Genomic DNA, 17,067 nt, shown 5'->3' with positions numbered 1-17,067 from the left:
CCCCATTGGGCTGTTGTAGACAGGTCAAGAGGGCATTGAAGGGCACTTGCTATGACGCCAACTTCAGTTCCTGGATGTCCCCTTCAGGCCCATTTGTTCAGGTAGGCCAGTTCTAGCCATCCCACCACCAATCCTCTACAACACCCTTTTCTGTACTAAGCATTATTTATCCACACTCCAACACTTACCTCAACAACCAGCAGGTCATCATTTGAAATGGACTGAAGCCTTTTCTCTGGTGGTGTCTTTTCAAGAAGAGTGCTCAGTTCAACCAAGATTCTACCTCTGTAGGCAACTCCTTCTCCCTGAAAGGCAACAACACATTCCTCTAGGCATGAACAACAGCGGAAAGAATGGTCTCTCTACTCCAGCTAATCCAGCTACAAAAAGTTTCTCCTTCCACAACCCTAATTTCCAAAATGAATCAGTAACTCTCTCAGCTGGATTTAGATCTTTGGTATCTAAAAAAAGAAACAGTGACTTCAGGTGGCAATCCAAAGAGAGACAGGGGAGCTGGGCTGAAAGAGATCTTAGCCATGACTGAGGTGGGGGGAGTGACAGTGGAAGGGACTCAAAGTCTCCCTCACCCCACTTCAGCAGAGCAGCTCTACATTTACCTACAGTAACTTTTTTCCTCTTCGCAGAATAGGAAGGCTGCCATGTTGGCAACCAGGGCAAGTCTCAGAGCAGCCAGGAAGTAAAGGAGGAAGATGTTCTGTGCAGCTGAGTGTAAGGATGGATATCAGATATTCCCTCACCATACCTGGCCGTGTTGGCAATAGAATCTTTTGAGAGGAAGATAAGTCTCCACCCTCCTCCTTTTAGGGCAGTGGTTCTCAACCTTCCTAATGCCGAGACCCTTTAATACAGTTCCTCATGTTGTGGTGACCCCCAATTTCATTTTGACAAATTGAACATAATTAAAGCATAGTGATTAATCACAAAAACAATATGTAATTATATATGTGTTTTCTGATGGTCTTAGGCGACCTCCAAAGGGGTCGTGACCCACAGGTTGAGAACCGCTGTTCTAGGGCTTTTTTCTTTCTTTCTGGGTTTGGGGAACTAACTAAAAGATTACTTCGGCTTCTAATGGAATAGAAAGATCACTTCCCATATCTGGATCTCCATGTCCTCACCTTCAAAATAAAGAGGTTGGATCAGGTCAGAGATAGCAAAGAGTTTCACCAGGCATATCACCTCCAATCATTTGGTAAATTCCTAGAACATGGTGTTGAACAGAATTCTGAGGCAGCACATTTGCTGACTAGCAAAGAAATCCAGCATTGATTCTTGACATTTGTTCTAAGTATAGGGAACAGCCATGCAATGTACTGGCAATTACCACATCAGATGACCTCCAGGATCCTTTCCTATTCTTACAATCTAAGACTTCAGTATGAGATGTCTATCCTCCTACACTTGATCAGTTATGTGGTAGGTCTGTATGTGTGTGTGTGTGTGTGTGCGTGTGTGTGCGTGTGTGTGCGTGTGTGTGTGTGTGTGTGTGTGTGTGTATGGGGGGAGGTCCCCTAAATATGAGACTTAATTACAACCATTATAAGAAGGAATCTCATTAACAGTGTTCATTAATAACAAACCTTAATTGAGAAACCAACCTTTCCAGTATTTAGCTCATCGTAGGGGTCTGGGAATCCTGTGTATTCTCTGGGGCTTCCGTAAAGGTTCAGATAACAAGGTCCAAATGTTGGAATAAAGCCCACCTCTGTTTCTCCTGTATTTGCTGAGAGATAATGTCATCATTAAATTTTAGGCTTTTAAACATTTGATCTGTTGAAGTAAATATTAGTTATTAGTTGGCTGGGTGAGAGTATTTTTCTCCATTTTGTGAGTTAGTTGTATTAGTGGAAATTATAAGTACTTGTGAGACTTGCCAGTTTCCCTTTTCTTATTGCTATAAAATATTAAATAAAAACATTCTGAGGTAATTCAAGTAAACACGTTATTCTTAAAAAAAGACAACGTTATTCAAATGAAAGAATAATAAGGCTTTCAAAATGATCTTCACATTTTTTTGTAAGTTTATAATTGGCATCATGTTAAACATGTCATTGGCAATTGGGGTAAAGAGTATATTGTTTGGGGAAGTCATTTAAATGATATATATCAGATTAACTTTGTTCCAAAAAATGTGATTTAGTCTCAAGTTAAAATATATGAGATTTAAAATTTTTATATGCAACAATAAACTGCCTGCCTATGGTGATAAGACCATATGATACTCATTAAAAAGCATGAAGTCCCCATTCACTACATTCTGTCTCTGATGAACAAACAATATGCTCCTTAGTTCTGCTACCTGGTCTTAGCAAGAGTATTCACCAATGAGGGGCACTGAGGGCAATGTTAGGAATTAGCAGGGTCAAAGGAAGATTGTGGGGAAATGTAAGAGCTGTATGGGTTTGATAGATGACAAACCTATCTAAACCTCAGCGCCCTCATCTACTGGGGGAACAACATCTGCCCTAGGAGAGTTGTGATGGTCAAGTGAGAGAACACTGAGCAAACTTGCAATGAATGGTGAGAGCTGTGCAAACCAAAGGACAGGTTATGACCCCTCATGTTTGGAAGATGAAGACCTTCAAGGTACAAAGCGGAAAACAGTATCTTCCAACCTAGAGATCCATGTTGAAAGTGGGGGAAAGTCATTTCATACATTTTGAACAATTGATTTAGTGCCCATATCTTTCTGTACGAAACGTAACAGCATTAACAAAAAAATGTTATGTCTCACAGTTATTCACAATGAAGCCAATAGGATAGTTTGCATCTAGGTGAAAACATGAGACACGGAGCAATGCCTGGTTGCACATCTGTTTTAAGCTTAGCCATGCAGGACAACTATACAGCACTAACACAAAAATTATTTTTAAGACAGCAAAATGTTGCAAATAAAAAAGGGTTTAAAGGCAATCAAATGATAAGAGTAAATAGGAAGCTCTAGAAGATAGCAAAATTACAAAGCATAAACCTGTATATGATGCAGCCCCAGATCCCGAAGATGAGAAATCTACATAGTAAAAATACAATTGGTTAAACAAAATGAGAAACACAGCATTATAAAAGAGACATTGAAACGTTAACCAAATCCAGACCCAAGCAACACCAGAAAAAACCCAAATTCGGACCCAAGCCACATGACCCTATTATAATTTGTACAAATATCACTGGTTAAATGCAAAATGGCTCAATACTTTGTGACAACGTGAAATAACCCAGTCTCTCCAGTCCCAGGGCCACCAGGCATCTGAGAAGGGTCAGGTTCTCGCCACCAAAGGAGGCCTGGTGATGCTACCAACATTTTGTGTTTTTAATAAAATATTTGCTTGTCTTATGTCTCGCTTAGTTGGGATCAAGGCTAGAAAATCCAAGTTAATGTAGTCTGAGGCCTGTAGTTTATGGTACATTGCTTATTTCTCTTGGGGAGATGGATGCTGCTCATTATTATTTAGAGACCCTGTAACAGACTGTCTGAAGGGCCGGCAGGGAGAGAAGACCTCAGAGACAGGGGCTGAAGCTAACAATTTCTGTTTTTATAAATGATGGCTGTTACCACCATATCACTATGAAAAAGGCTTGTTTTAATATTTCTTGAATAATTATCTTTAGGTAATTATTTAATAACTTCTTGCTAATGATACATGAATTTAATAATATTTACCTTCCCTCCATATAGTTATAGCATGATTTAAAATTACTCATTTGGTTACCTTTAACCAATAGATTCAACCTAGTCTTTAACCAATCTTTATCGAACCAATGATTTCATTCAGTCTTTATATCTGGATGCCTCACTTGATAAGAAGAGGCTAGTAGCCCATCTACTTTTCCCTCCACTCCTCTTCCTTTTCTTCCTTCTAATCTCTATTTTCTGTACTTTCACTTTTACATTGCAATGGGTGATGAAATTTACATTCTGCTTAGAGTTTTAACTACCGACTTAATAAAAAATAAAAAAACCAATTAATAATGCTTACATTATAACAACCATATCAATATTGTTCTCTGCAGAGAAAAGGAGAGTATAATTACATTTCTTTTGTTACCTGCTGTTCTAGCAGCATGGTCCCCTATGCCACTCAGCAGAGAATATTCCGATGAAATCTTTTTCCTAACTCCTACCATTTGCCTAAAATATTTGGACTTTATATTTGGACTATATCTACTTTGTTCAGTTTTTCTAAGATTTTATATTTGGACTTTATATTTGGACTATATCTACTTTGTTCAGTTTTTCTAAGATTTTCTAATTGCCCTATTTTTCCTTCTTGAGAGAGGAAATCTATAGCTTCTTTACCATATCTCTACACAAACCTATAAGGTCCTCTCTTGAACAACATAAGAGGCACCTTAGGTTTCCCAAGACAAAATCTTGTCTCAACTTCTCTCATTTTACTCAATATGTTGAATCTATTAGCAATTATAAGAATTTTCGTTATTTTATTTAGACAACAAAAAATAAGCTGCTGTTATTATTGCTTAACACTAAGTATTTTATCTTACCATCTTAATTTTTCTCCTTCATTTCCTATTATAATTTCTGACATACACACAAAACCATAATGCCAGGTATAAGCAATTAGTTCTCAGTATGGAAAACATCAAAAAGAAAAGTGTAGTGGTTATTGATGCCTGTTAGCACAAAATGCATAAAAACAAAATACACATGATCTTAGGGAGCAAAGATTACATGGTTCGTTGCCGTCTGGCCTCCTGGTTCCTGCCAAGGAAATCAGTTAAGAAAGGGAGTATAATTTATATTTTAGTGAAATTGTTTCAATGCCAATCTAAAAAATAAGGTGCTAAGCACTCTGTATTGACACTCAACATTTATAAAACAGCTTCTGGGAAAGAATTTTTTGATGGGAGCAAGAAAGCTAAAATCTTCAAACTGTTAGTTGCCTTAATTACTAATTACTAATTAGTTGTTTTCTGGTCATCACCAGAACATCCCTGAAATGGTTCACTAGGCTCATCACATTTGGCTTTTAAGAAACCAAGTCCATTGCCATGGGGCTACCCCAGCTCATTCCTTCAGAAGTTCTGCACCTTGTCTTATTCCAGCCCTGCTGTGTGACTTACCTTCCACTTCCCCGCCAGAGGCAGCAATTTTAGAAAGCTGTAGATATGTTGTTCCAACTACATCATTTTTGGTAAGACGGTCCCTGTGTAAAAAAACAGGTTAAGGCCTCCACCTATGAGGATGTATCTTCATTTCGACAATAATAAGATAGAGCTGGAAAAGACAGTAGACCTCAGAAATCATTGTCCAGTGGGCCTCAGCATTACTGCACTTTTAAAAAATCACTTGAATCCCCCCCCCCTCTCCACTCTCATCTCCTATTCAAGCTTTTGATTCACTAAAAGTAGGGGTGAAGAACAAGTCTGCATTTATAACAAGTATATTTCCTAATTCATTCTGATGCAAATGGTCCTCCAACCATCCTTTAAGAAACACTGATCTAGTTGGACAACTCATTTCATTTATGGAAACTGAGATTTTTACAGAAGTCATGAGATTTGCATATGGCCACACTCAATACTATTATCATAAAATGAATGAACCAATTATAGGCACATTGCATAAGGAGTGTAACATAATCATATTACATAGAATAAGTGCATGTCTTATTTTAGCGTATTCATACTAATTACTATGCTGGTTTAATAACTATAATGAACTATATCTAAGGGTCCTTCATAGGAAGAAAAATTCCTTTTCAATTTGATTCAAATACTTATTGAGCACTACTGTGTGATAGATACTATTTTTTCTGACTACAGTTGCTTGCCTAGAACCTAAATCTTATTATCTATATGGTAGGGACAAATTTGCCCACTATAAGTATATACAACTTTGTGTATCTCTCCATGGGTACCTTAGTCTGTGAGCCTAACTCATGAAATGCTCTCTGGCCGAGCACATAGTAGGTGTAAAAAATAAGGTTTATATTAATAACATCCTCTCTTTAATTCCTCCTCTTCTTTATACCATTTAGTGGCATACCCACTCCGAAGATTAGGACTCCATGGGAGGGAGGAAAGGCTCAGTATTTTGAGGAAAGATTATTCTACAATATAATATTATATATTATAGTATTATTATATATGATATACAGGGTCGGGCAAAAATAGGTCTGGAAAATAACACAATAGTATGGAAAATAACACAATAATTAATAAATAGTAATACAAGAATAAACTCTGTGTTTTGTGCACTCACAACTGTAAAGCTACTTTCACCCCACTCTGTTATATATAATATAACACGTTATATAGTATACTAGAGGCCCAGTGCACAAAATTCATGCACTGGGGGGTGGGGGTTGTCCCTCAGCCCAGCCTGTGCCCTCTCACAGTCTGGGAGCCCTCGGGGGATGTCTGACTGATAGCTTAGCCCGGCATGAGCCCGGTGTCTGCCCCCTGGTGGTCAGTGCATGTCATAGCAACTGGTTGTTCTGCCTTTCGGCCAGCTTGCATATTAGCCTTTTATTATATAGGATAATAATATTAGGATGTAGAAAATTACTAATTAAACACAATTGGCATGAGAGCTTGCAGCTTTTCTGTCCATCCAGAAGGGTCTAGACTAAATTTAAAGAATCCTTAGCTTTCCTTCAAGGTATTGTGCAAATATGCTACAAGATATGTAACCTCAGATCTGGATCCAAGAAATCCCCAGTTAAAAGGGTTTCTCTGTGCATCCTAATTTGCACTATTGCTTTGGAGGGGCAGACAAGGTCAGGAAAAAACCCTACATGTGTATTGACCACAGGCAACTCTGATTCAATCAGCAATAAGCCCACTGCAGAGCCTGTAGGCCAGAGTGGTCACCCAAGCTACACAGAGTTCAAACCCACACTCCCAAGGGCTCCGAGGGCTCCTGGAGCTCCTTCAGACTGTCACCCAAGGGTTCTAAGTGCCTTAAAACTAGCTCACACTCATGGGAAGTGACACTTTGTCATAGGCCCCTTCTTGGCTCTCAAATAACTGATAATGATGGGGTCATTGAACAAAATGAAGCCTTTTCTCTTCCCAAAGTGCCCTGTTGCCATGGTACCAAGAGGGTATTGACATGGAAGTCAAAAGCATCTGGCTAATGGAAAAGCTAAGGCCAAACAGGAGGCCCAACTGACTAACTATCTCAGTGACTGTGGGCAAGTTACCTCTCTGAGCTTTAGTGTCTTCATCTGTAAAACGAACTAATCATGGTCACTAGTAGCAAACATCATAATAAACACTGATAATGATGGTGATGATGATGATATTTGCCATTCTCAGGGAGCTAAGGGCTGCTAATTGAATGCCCCATCTAACTAGAATATACTCAAGAATGGTCTCATTGTGGCCAATCACTGCTAGGAGGTTGGTCTAATAAAAATCCCATCAGAACCTTTCAAAGAATTTCCTGCATTCAGATAGGTAGCTCCGTCCGTTTTCCTTTCTAACAATAATAGGAACAGAACGTTTTGGTGATTCTTCCCAAGAAGTGGTTTACTCCATGTCTGAGGTCCATTTTGGGCAGCCTAATGGTATTTCATTCATTATCTTGGGCATTTTCAGATCATTTCTTCCTTCTTTGTTTATGAACAGTTGAACTAAGATATTCAAAATTCTTCTGCAACAACACCATTATCATTTTTAAAGAAAACATCCAGTTCCTAGAACAGTTTATTCCTTCCCTCTGGGAGAAAAGCAAATATGCTAAAATGTAAGAGTCAGGTGATCTAGAGTAATGTTCCTTAATATCCAAATGTTTTATTCTTTAATTCTGAATTAGACACAAGTCCATTTTTAACTCACCAGTCATATATTGTTAGTTTTATTTTTTCACACACAGACGGAAACTGTGCAAAAGAAAAAAAAAGGTAGTTATTTCTCAATTTACTCAGTAACTATGAAAGTAAGTAGTCTTATTTTTCTGAAAGAAAAGGAAGTCAAACCTTGATCTGGAGATTAACGACTTGATTCCACTCAGGGTTTGCATTTTTCTCAATTATATTTGTGCAGACCTGTAAAATCGTCAAAGCAAAACAGTAGGTATTCAAGTTTCTAATTTCTGAAAGTTTATAATATATGCATACTAGATTATGACTCTAGCAGTTTACTTATAAGTTATATACTTAGTAACCTGGTTAAAGGTTATTTTTCTTGATAATGATTTGGTAAAATATGACATGGGTTTAAGATCTCTGCTACTTCTCTGGCTAAAAGTTTTCAATTGCCAGATTTCTAACATTGTGCGAGTGCAATGAGGCAAGATTAATGTTTATTGAGCACTCATGACATACTGCCTAATAACCATATCTTCATTAGCATGTCCAAACAGGTCTTTTGATTCTGCGCACCCAGCCCCTCCTCTGTCTCCCCAAAGTGGCGCCTGTCCCAGTCTTTCCATCATTGTTCACCAGGTGGCTTAGGCTTTCAACAAAGTCAGCCGTCTCTCTCTCCCCATCACACACCTCATCCAATCCATGAGTAAATCCTGACACCCTCATCTTCATGTGGACCCTGATCTGCCCCAGACACCTGCAGTTGGCTCCTACCTAGATGGTCACTTCCTCTCCTGCCTGCTCACTGTCACGTCACTCCCCTGTGTAGCCTCCTCCATGAGCTCCCAGTTACACTTAGAATAAAGTCCAGGTCCGACCTCTGGCTGATGAAGCCCTACTGCCCCACCACCCACATCTCTCTAGACTTCTCTCTTAGTTTTCCCCTTTGCTCGCCACTCCAGCCACCTGGATGTTCTTTGGCTGCAAATGTGTCTCCTCCTTGGGGCCTTTACATCTGCTATTCCCTCTCTCTGGAAGCTTCCCCACCTCCCACTCCCCACCCCAGACCTCTGCATCATCCAGGCCTCTGCACAATGTCCCTTCCTCAAAGGTGGCCACATGATACCCTAGCTAAATACCTCTTCAACTCCACACAATCACTTCTTGTCCCCTGCTTTATCTTCTGTGTAGTACTTGGCACTATCTGGAATTATTTAATGACTTGTTAGCTTGTTTATTGTTTTCCCTTAAGCTCCATGAGAGCAATGGCTCACTTCTATATCCTAGCACATGGGACAGTATCTAATACTAAATAGACTTCCAACAATTACTTCTCGAACTGATGAACCCTTTCAACACTCCTATAAGAATCTTATTATCCTCATTAATATTTCAGGAAATTGAGACTCAGGGGTTACAATATTTGCCTTAACTGCCTATGGAGTGGGGTAAAATCTGAATTTAAATCAGGCCTCCTCTCACTCCAGACCTCAGGGCTTTTCGGCTGCTCTCCATCGATTCCTAGGAAATGACGCCCAGTCCATGTGTCATTTGCCAAATCTCCCTTTCATAAACAAATGGTTCAACTACGTAGAAAATACTAGTTTTTCATGCCTACACTTGTCCATGGAGGGGTGTTATTCTTCTATGGAATCCCACTCTCCAGCCTTTGACGACATTTGTAGATAAAAGTGGTGGTTACCTGTGTTTTTACACCAAGAGTCCCCCAGCTTTCCCCTCTAGTTTCAGCAACTCCCCGGGGCATGGGAGGTAGGAAACACGACAGGAGTGGACAGCTGGGCACTGGGGAGCTAGACTCTAGAACATTTACCAGGGATTATGACAGCTAGCTAGGGAGCTTGCTTAACATTAAGATAACATTTGGACCTGGGAAATAATCCAAATAATTCAGTAGTAGCTTTCGCAATTTACATTTTTCAAAAGATTGAGTTTTCCAATTTGACTCCTGCATACTTTCCACTGCAAAATAAACCTGGGGAGAGTCTGGCATGTGCAGACTCAGATAACCCGCATTCCTGCAGGGTGCCCGCTCACCGGGGGCCACTCAGCAAAGAGTTAGCAGGAACTCACACCAAGGGAAGCAGAGGTTTATATAGTATTTATTTCTAGAAGCATCTGCATTTAGATCACACACAAACCTTTTTTCCAGCAAAGGAAACTTCTACAAAGGGATCCACTAGGTTCTTCTTGTCTGCATTGCCTCCAAAGATTTCCTTTACCGTCTGAGAGAAGGCATCGTCCACTGGAAAGTAACATGTCACACGGCAGAAATTAAATCTGATTCTCTTAAAGAATTAGAAGTCACTCAACAAAATTAAAGATGTTTTCCTATACACGAACACTGTGGCAACAAAAATTGTTCTCAAAAGTAGCACTGTGTTGCAGACATTCCTTGTGTCTTGGTTGAGAGAGAAAATGTTTTCTCCCCAAAGAGTTTTAAAATCAATAGGAACACCTTGAAAAATAAATTGATAAAATATTCTGTTGAGAATCAATCATTTATTGAGGAGAAAGTAGAGATAAAAAGTTCATTCAGGGAGGGTAAGAGACAACTCTCAAACTCAGGCCTGGTTTTAATTTGGAAAAGATGCTTTAGGTCAAAATGATATCGGACTAGTCTGACTTTTAGATAAATTCAGGGAAATTTGACATAGTCATAAATAACACATTTAATCACTTATAAACAGCAGATTTCTCTATTTTAACAAACTCGATTATGTAGGTAGGAATTTTAATGTGTTTTAATTTATTTACCTCATTCAAAGTATTTCTGAGGAAAATATGGTATGGGGAGTCATTATGGGGTCTTTAAAAAGGGAAGGGGGTGTTCCCAGGAAAAGTGGCCAATCCTGAAGCAATCATGGCCTGAGTAGAAAGGATGGAGAAGAATGGGCCAAAAGACTCAACCAAAAACATGTACCAGTGACCAATTGGCTACCTCATGAACCAGCTCAGGTAGCTTGCAATGGGGCCAAAATGAATGAAAATAAGTCATGAAAGCCTTTAAGAAAAAACAAACAAACCATATGATAGGGGGCACCAATCCCTATTCGGAGTATGATTTTAACACATCTAATCATGAAAATATCTGATAATCTGGAGCAGGATGAAATCATTACATACTCTGGGGGATGTCCTCAGCTCGGTAGATTTTCAGCAAGAAGGTCACCCACCGGAGGCGATGCCAGCAGGGAGCAACAAATTACTCTCCACATCGTCACTGTCATTATCACGATCTGGTTTCTCAGGCTGTTGGGGACACACAATAACAAATTACACACACAGAAGAGCAGCGCTTGGAAGAACCCAAACTGATGCTTGTAAAACCACACCAATCAGAGCCGTTTCCATTAGGATTTCCTGTTTCAGGCTTAAGAGTTCAGCCACCAATTCAACAAAACTGCTCTACAAAATTCAAGACGTATGTTTCCTTCATCAAGACACCATAAGAAAATAATGTGTTCTGTAATTTTATGAGCACAAAATAGTAGAGGGGCCAGAGGGAGGGAGAGAAGGGAGGAGGGAGGGAGGGAAGGAGGGTAGGAGGGAGGGAGGGGAGAGAGAGAGAGAGAACCTGAAATTCTTCTGATTTCTCTCTGCCCGCTCCTTATTCCTGGGTTTGCTGACCAATCTTCTAGATGACATTGTCCTTTTAGGTAGCAATGTCTGATTCTGCAAGTGAGCTATGCTCTATAGATAAACTCATGCAACAAAGTCCTAAAAACACACATATCTATACTGAATGAAACACCCACTCACAGACACCAGGAAGGCGTCTAAGTGAGCTAGAAAATAATTCTGCCACGAAGAAAAGAAGAGCTTTTGAAAAACAGGAGGAGTTGGGGGTTTACAGTTCTTAATTAGAAGCTGGGCTCCGCTTAAGTACCCTTGCTTAACCCTTGGTCCTATTTTGCAGTGAAAAGCGTAAATAGCAGAAAATGCAGGTGCTCACAGGAGGCTCATCTCCGGTTCCCAGGACAAACATGCTGACTTTCATGTAACCTTTAGCACCCGAGCTGGCATCTTCGGGGTCATTGAGAAGAAGCCACTTTCTCATGACAGCATGACCTAAAATAAAAAAGGAGTAAAGGACAAGGACACTTTAAAGGGAAGCCGACAGGTCTGTGCTTTCATCTGCTGTTAAGACAAACAAACATTTCCTCTAAAGCAGTGGGTTCTCAACCTGTGGGTCACGACCCCTTTGTGGGTCGAACGGCCCTTTCACAGGGGCCGCCTAAGACCATCAGAAAACACATATATAATTACATATTGTTTTTGTGATTAATCACTATACTTTAATTATGTTCAATTTGTAACAATGAAAATACATCCTGCATATCAGATATTTACATTACGATTCATAACAGTAGCAAAATTATAGTTATGAAGTAGCAACAAAAATAATTTTATGGTTGGGGGTCACCACAACATGAGGAACTGTATTAAAGGGTTGCGGCATTAGGAAGGTTGAGAACCACTGGAATAAAGTGTCATCATAACACGCCAATTTCCCCAGATGAGTGTCTGAATTAATGTCCTCCACTCTGCACGGCCTCCATCCCCATCCTGCCCCGTGTAACCCAAACAAGGCTCTCTACACTCTATGAATGGGTTTCATCATTTGACTTTGACAAGATGCAAATATCCTCATAAAACAGAGGAATTACCTATTTGTGAACATTAAGATAATTACCATTAGATTTTAAAAAATAAAATCCATACTATTATTCTTTCCCGCTAAGTATCCTTCCCCCTCCTCAATCAAGAAAAAAATATTCTTTATTCCTTGATCCTCCCAATTTTCTTGATTCTCAGAATCTTCCAGTTCATGGAGAGAACATCGCTTACCAGGTTCATCATAAATGAATCCAACATCAATCTGGGAAAAAATAATAAAGGAGTTTGGATTTTAAAATCAGTTTTAAAATCAAAGAAACCATCATTATTATATTTAAATAGAATGCTCCTGACTAGACTTAAATTTCTTTGGGACTCAACATTTCCATCGCACTCTCTGTGTGTGGCATATAGGAGAACCTCCATCCATCATTTTGAATTAATGAGCTAGTAGAGCAGGAAGGAACCACGGAAGTAGGGTGATCAGTGTGTCCCTATTTGCTTGGGACTTTCTGGTAGCACAGAAAGTTTCACATTCTATGAAACCCCTCAGTCCCAAGCAAACCTGGACTGGTGGTTACCCTACAGGAAGTCACCTGGCCCAACTGCCTATCCAACACTCTACTTCTCCAACTAATGCTAATATTAATGCAATCATTGATTGGGCACTCCAATGTGCCAGGTGCTATGCTAGATATTTTATGTATTCTATCTCATTTATTCCATCTTCACAATGATCCCATTTTACAGATGCAGAAACTAAGGATCAGAGAAGTTGACATGTGGCTGGTTAGTGGCAGACAGGGTATGAACACAGGTCTGCCTGACCCAGATCAACCTCTAGGACCTCTCATGACTGCAAGCTCCTTCCTTTGAGATGCAGCCCATTCCATGTAGAAGGCACCAAGTATGTGTCCTTAATTCTAATGTTTGTTACTTGGAAAAGCACCCTGATTCTCATCCTTGGTTTGGCTTGCCTTTATCCTCCAGATTTATAATAACTGGCTTTGTAGATGGCGCCCTGGGGCCAGTGGTAAGTGCAGCTTCTTGCCATAAATCACCCCTTCCCTTTGAAGCAGTGTACTGGCTTCCATCCATAGCTGGGATGCTGGGAAGGGCCTGATATGGCAGTTTCGGGTTATCTTGCTTTAGGGTGCTGCTAAGTGTCATACTTTGAAAGTCACTACACCCAGACATGCAGCTGGTTCCTGGTCCCTGGGGCATTCATATCCTGCTGGTATTCCAGCCCTCAGCAAGGATCATGGCATCAATCCCTGACACATAACCTTAAGATGTCACCAAGATGGGCATCCTGAGATCTGGCCAGGAACCTGATTCCTCTTCATGAAAGTGCCCATCTTTGATGTAAGTTGAATGAAACTGACAGTTGCCACCCACCTTAAATTCCCCCATCAGACAATCTGCCCGCAAAGAATGGGAATTATAAACCTGGAAGAAAGAAGAGTGGGGGAAAGATTAGTGGCTTTATCTGGCAGATAGTGGGCACCACCTTCCTATTCCGTGGCCCCCTTACCCGAATGCTGATGATCTCATCCATCAATTCAGAAGGGGTTATGTGGACATTGTAGAAAAATAACTGTCAAAACAAAGAGAAGATTGTTTGAATGTTAGCAAGAATGAACTTAGGTTTAGTGCGTATGAAACTGTAATATTGTGGGCCCTCCCAAAAAATACAACACACATATTAGATTTGACCATATTAGATGTGAACACATTGCAAGGCCTGAGAAAAGGCCCCAAGGCTTAAGCTTCATGAGCTTGATAGCAAACTCACCTCTGCATGTTGAAAAAGGAAAAAGAAAGGTTAAGTAACAACTATAGTGTTTATTTACCTAAATGAGATTATTCTTTTGGGACCAGATAGCTACTAGCTTAATTAAGTAAAGATTTAAGGTTGTATCTTATGCTTAGGTCCTGTATGACCTGGAAAGTTGAGTTTAATTCTATCATTTTTAGCTCTATCATTTGTGTTTAGTGGCTCTAATTTTGTTCTTTCTAACAAAACACCTTCAAAGTCAACTTTGCCTATTAGATAATGTTAGTTCCTCCGTAGAGTCAATACTGACCACATTTTAACTCACTGTACCAGCTAAGTTTAAGAAAGTTGATTCTTGGGAGATAAATATTGGATACATAGAGGTTGTACATAAAATCAAGTTTTATGTACCAATAAAGTTTACTTCTAAGAGAGAAAGATTAAGCATTTACTTAAACTGAGACATTTTTCTCCTACTTTTTACTTATAAATATTTTAAGTCTACAAAGAAATAGAAAAAACAGTAAAATAAATACCATCTTTCATTTGTTTCACCAATTGTTACCATTTTGGGGACATTTCAGGTTTAGTGAAATGTCTCCTTCTTTTTAACTGAATTATTTGAAAGTTCTAGGTACCATAACACTTCACTCCTTAAAATAGATTCTCATGCATCTCCTAAGAGCAAGGACATCCTTATATACAATCACACTACTATTATCACACCCAAGAAATACAACAGCTAGCACAGTCATTCAAATTACTACAATTGTCCTGAAAAGTTTTTTAAATCTAGGACCACTCAAGGATCATGCATTGCTTTTGGTTATTGTGTCTGTTTAGTCTCCTTTTATCTAGAACAGTACTCCTGCCTGTTTTTGTTGTTTGTTTTTGTCTGTCATGACTGCTTATGCTGAAGAATACCCCACACTCTGGATTTGTGTGAATGATTCCTCACTGTTAGAGTCACTTTGACCACTGGACAAGAAACAACCCAGTGATGATTACGTCATTAGATCACATCAGGACACACATGTCAGTCTGACCCATGATTGGTGATACCATGTTTAATCACTTGGTTAAGAAGATGTACATAAACTAGTGATGTTTTAGTAAAATTCCTTTCTTGATGTATAAATTGGCTCAGTTATCTGATTCTTCCCTTTTGCCAAGAGATCTAATCTCAAAAAAAAAAATCATTAAAATGGGAAAATTCTGAGATGGTGAATCTTGCTGGGCTCCTGAGAATGTAATTGAGTAAATATTTATCCTGCATTATAAACACATTCATAGGTCTTCCGCCTTTGGCATCTAGTACCTTGTCCTCCCTGCAATCCAGGCTTGTCCTCCAACATGACCTCCCAGCCTTTCCCCAAGTCCATTTCAAGTGCCTCCTCTCAGTGAGCACCCACCCCCTCTGAAATGAACTCTGGAGCCCCTTATCTGCAGGCTGCTGTCTGCGATTCACTGCAGGAGAAACAGAGGTGAGAGGGAAATGGGGCTTTCTCCAAAGCTGGGGGCCAGCTTGAACAAAGGGCAGAAACAGGAACACCAGACAGAAGAAACCAGTTCTTTGTGAACAGAGGTAGGAAAAAAAGAACAAAAGCTGGGGCTGGGATTAGAAGCTGTAGGGAACTAAGAGGAACTGTGATAAGAAACTGTGGTAGGAAAGGCCTGGGCCCAGAAAACGGCATGAGATGCAGGCCAGAGGAATCTCAGAAATGCATCTCCTCGGCCGGCCGTGGTGGCTCAGTGGTTGAATGTCGACCTGTGACCCAGGAGGTCACGGCTTGACTCCCAGTCAGGGCACATGCTCGGGTTGCGAGCTGGCCCCCAGGAGGGAGCGTGCAGGAGGCAGCCGATTAACGATTCTCTCTCATCATTGATGTTTCTATCTCTCTCTCCCTTTTCCTTCCTCTCTGAAATTAATAAAAATATATATTTTTAAAACAAAAAGAAGTGCATGTCAGTAGAGCAAATCTGGACTCTCAAAATTCCCCAAACCTGTAATTTCTCTTCACAGGCCTACGTGTGGAGTTTTGTGGCATTTGAGTCAGGTATTCAGCATTTTTGAGGAAGGTATTCAGTATTTTTGGAGGAGTGTTGCAGAAGAAGCCAACAGATCCAAGCTATAGTCTCAGTATAAGGAGAGAGAGAGAAAAAAAATCCTTTTTGCTCATCATTGCTTTTCTTAAACATCTATTATTTTTATGGCCAAGTAAGTTTGACACTGTTACAAAGTCAGGTCACTTAACCACAGAGTCATCCCTCAGAGCATCCTGCTGATTAGAAAGACCAAAGGCAGAAGTAGGTGCTATCATGGGCTCCACTCAGGAGTACCAGGATCCACTAGGAAGGGCTCCGTCAGGAGGTTGCTGCAAGAATCCCAGAGAGACCCCAGCAGCTCTGAGAAGCAATGATGAAGCAGGCTGTGTGATTCCAACAGCCAGCGGTTCTTACGTTTAACGCTGGAACTTGGTCTTGTCTTTACCAGTTAAGTTGTATGTGTTCCCCTCCCACATGGGACAGGGAACAGGTGGGTGGAAGGCAGGAAGGTGCATATCCACAGAACAGACTCCCTGAGCCCGTTTACCTCATCGAAAAATGGATTGTTCCCTCTCTTGATTCTTGTTCGGTGTGTCTGGCCACAAATGTGGACTTTGACCACAGGTTTTATGTTGTTGCCACATAACTGCCGGCCCTCAATCACTCGGACCCGGATCTGCAAGCACAGAAGGGGTGATGTTACGGATGCTTTCCCGGCCCATGTTGTAAGAGAACCCTCAGGCGCTGCCTCTGCTCATTCACGTGGGAGGATGGCTCAACCCCCGCCGGGCAGCTTTGCAATGTACCTGTGCT

At 40.3% G+C, this 17,067-nt stretch overlaps 1 protein-coding gene across 1 annotated transcript in view; it reads right to left on the bottom strand.

Annotated features, from left to right (window-relative positions):
- Window positions 1-17,067, bottom strand: part of MYOF (myoferlin) — a 141,162-nt gene that overhangs the window by 68,860 nt on the left and 55,235 nt on the right. The window contains 14 exon segments of the mRNA XM_006090021.3: window positions 189-305; window positions 1,620-1,744; window positions 2,993-3,031; window positions 5,104-5,186; window positions 7,825-7,868; window positions 7,965-8,033; window positions 9,953-10,056; window positions 10,938-10,994; window positions 10,997-11,063; window positions 11,767-11,882; window positions 12,663-12,693; window positions 13,830-13,880; window positions 13,966-14,028; window positions 16,802-16,930. Coding sequence (XP_006090083.1) covers window positions 189-305; window positions 1,620-1,744; window positions 2,993-3,031; window positions 5,104-5,186; window positions 7,825-7,868; window positions 7,965-8,033; window positions 9,953-10,056; window positions 10,938-10,994; window positions 10,997-11,063; window positions 11,767-11,882; window positions 12,663-12,693; window positions 13,830-13,880; window positions 13,966-14,028; window positions 16,802-16,930 — 1,095 coding nt within the window.

The sequence above is a fragment of the Myotis lucifugus genome, unplaced genomic scaffold, assembly GCF_000147115.1.
Source record: "Myotis lucifugus unplaced genomic scaffold, Myoluc2.0 scaffold_66, whole genome shotgun sequence".
Lineage (NCBI taxonomy): Eukaryota > Metazoa > Chordata > Mammalia > Chiroptera > Vespertilionidae > Myotis > Myotis lucifugus.
This window is presented reverse-complemented; position numbering and strand designations above follow the sequence as displayed.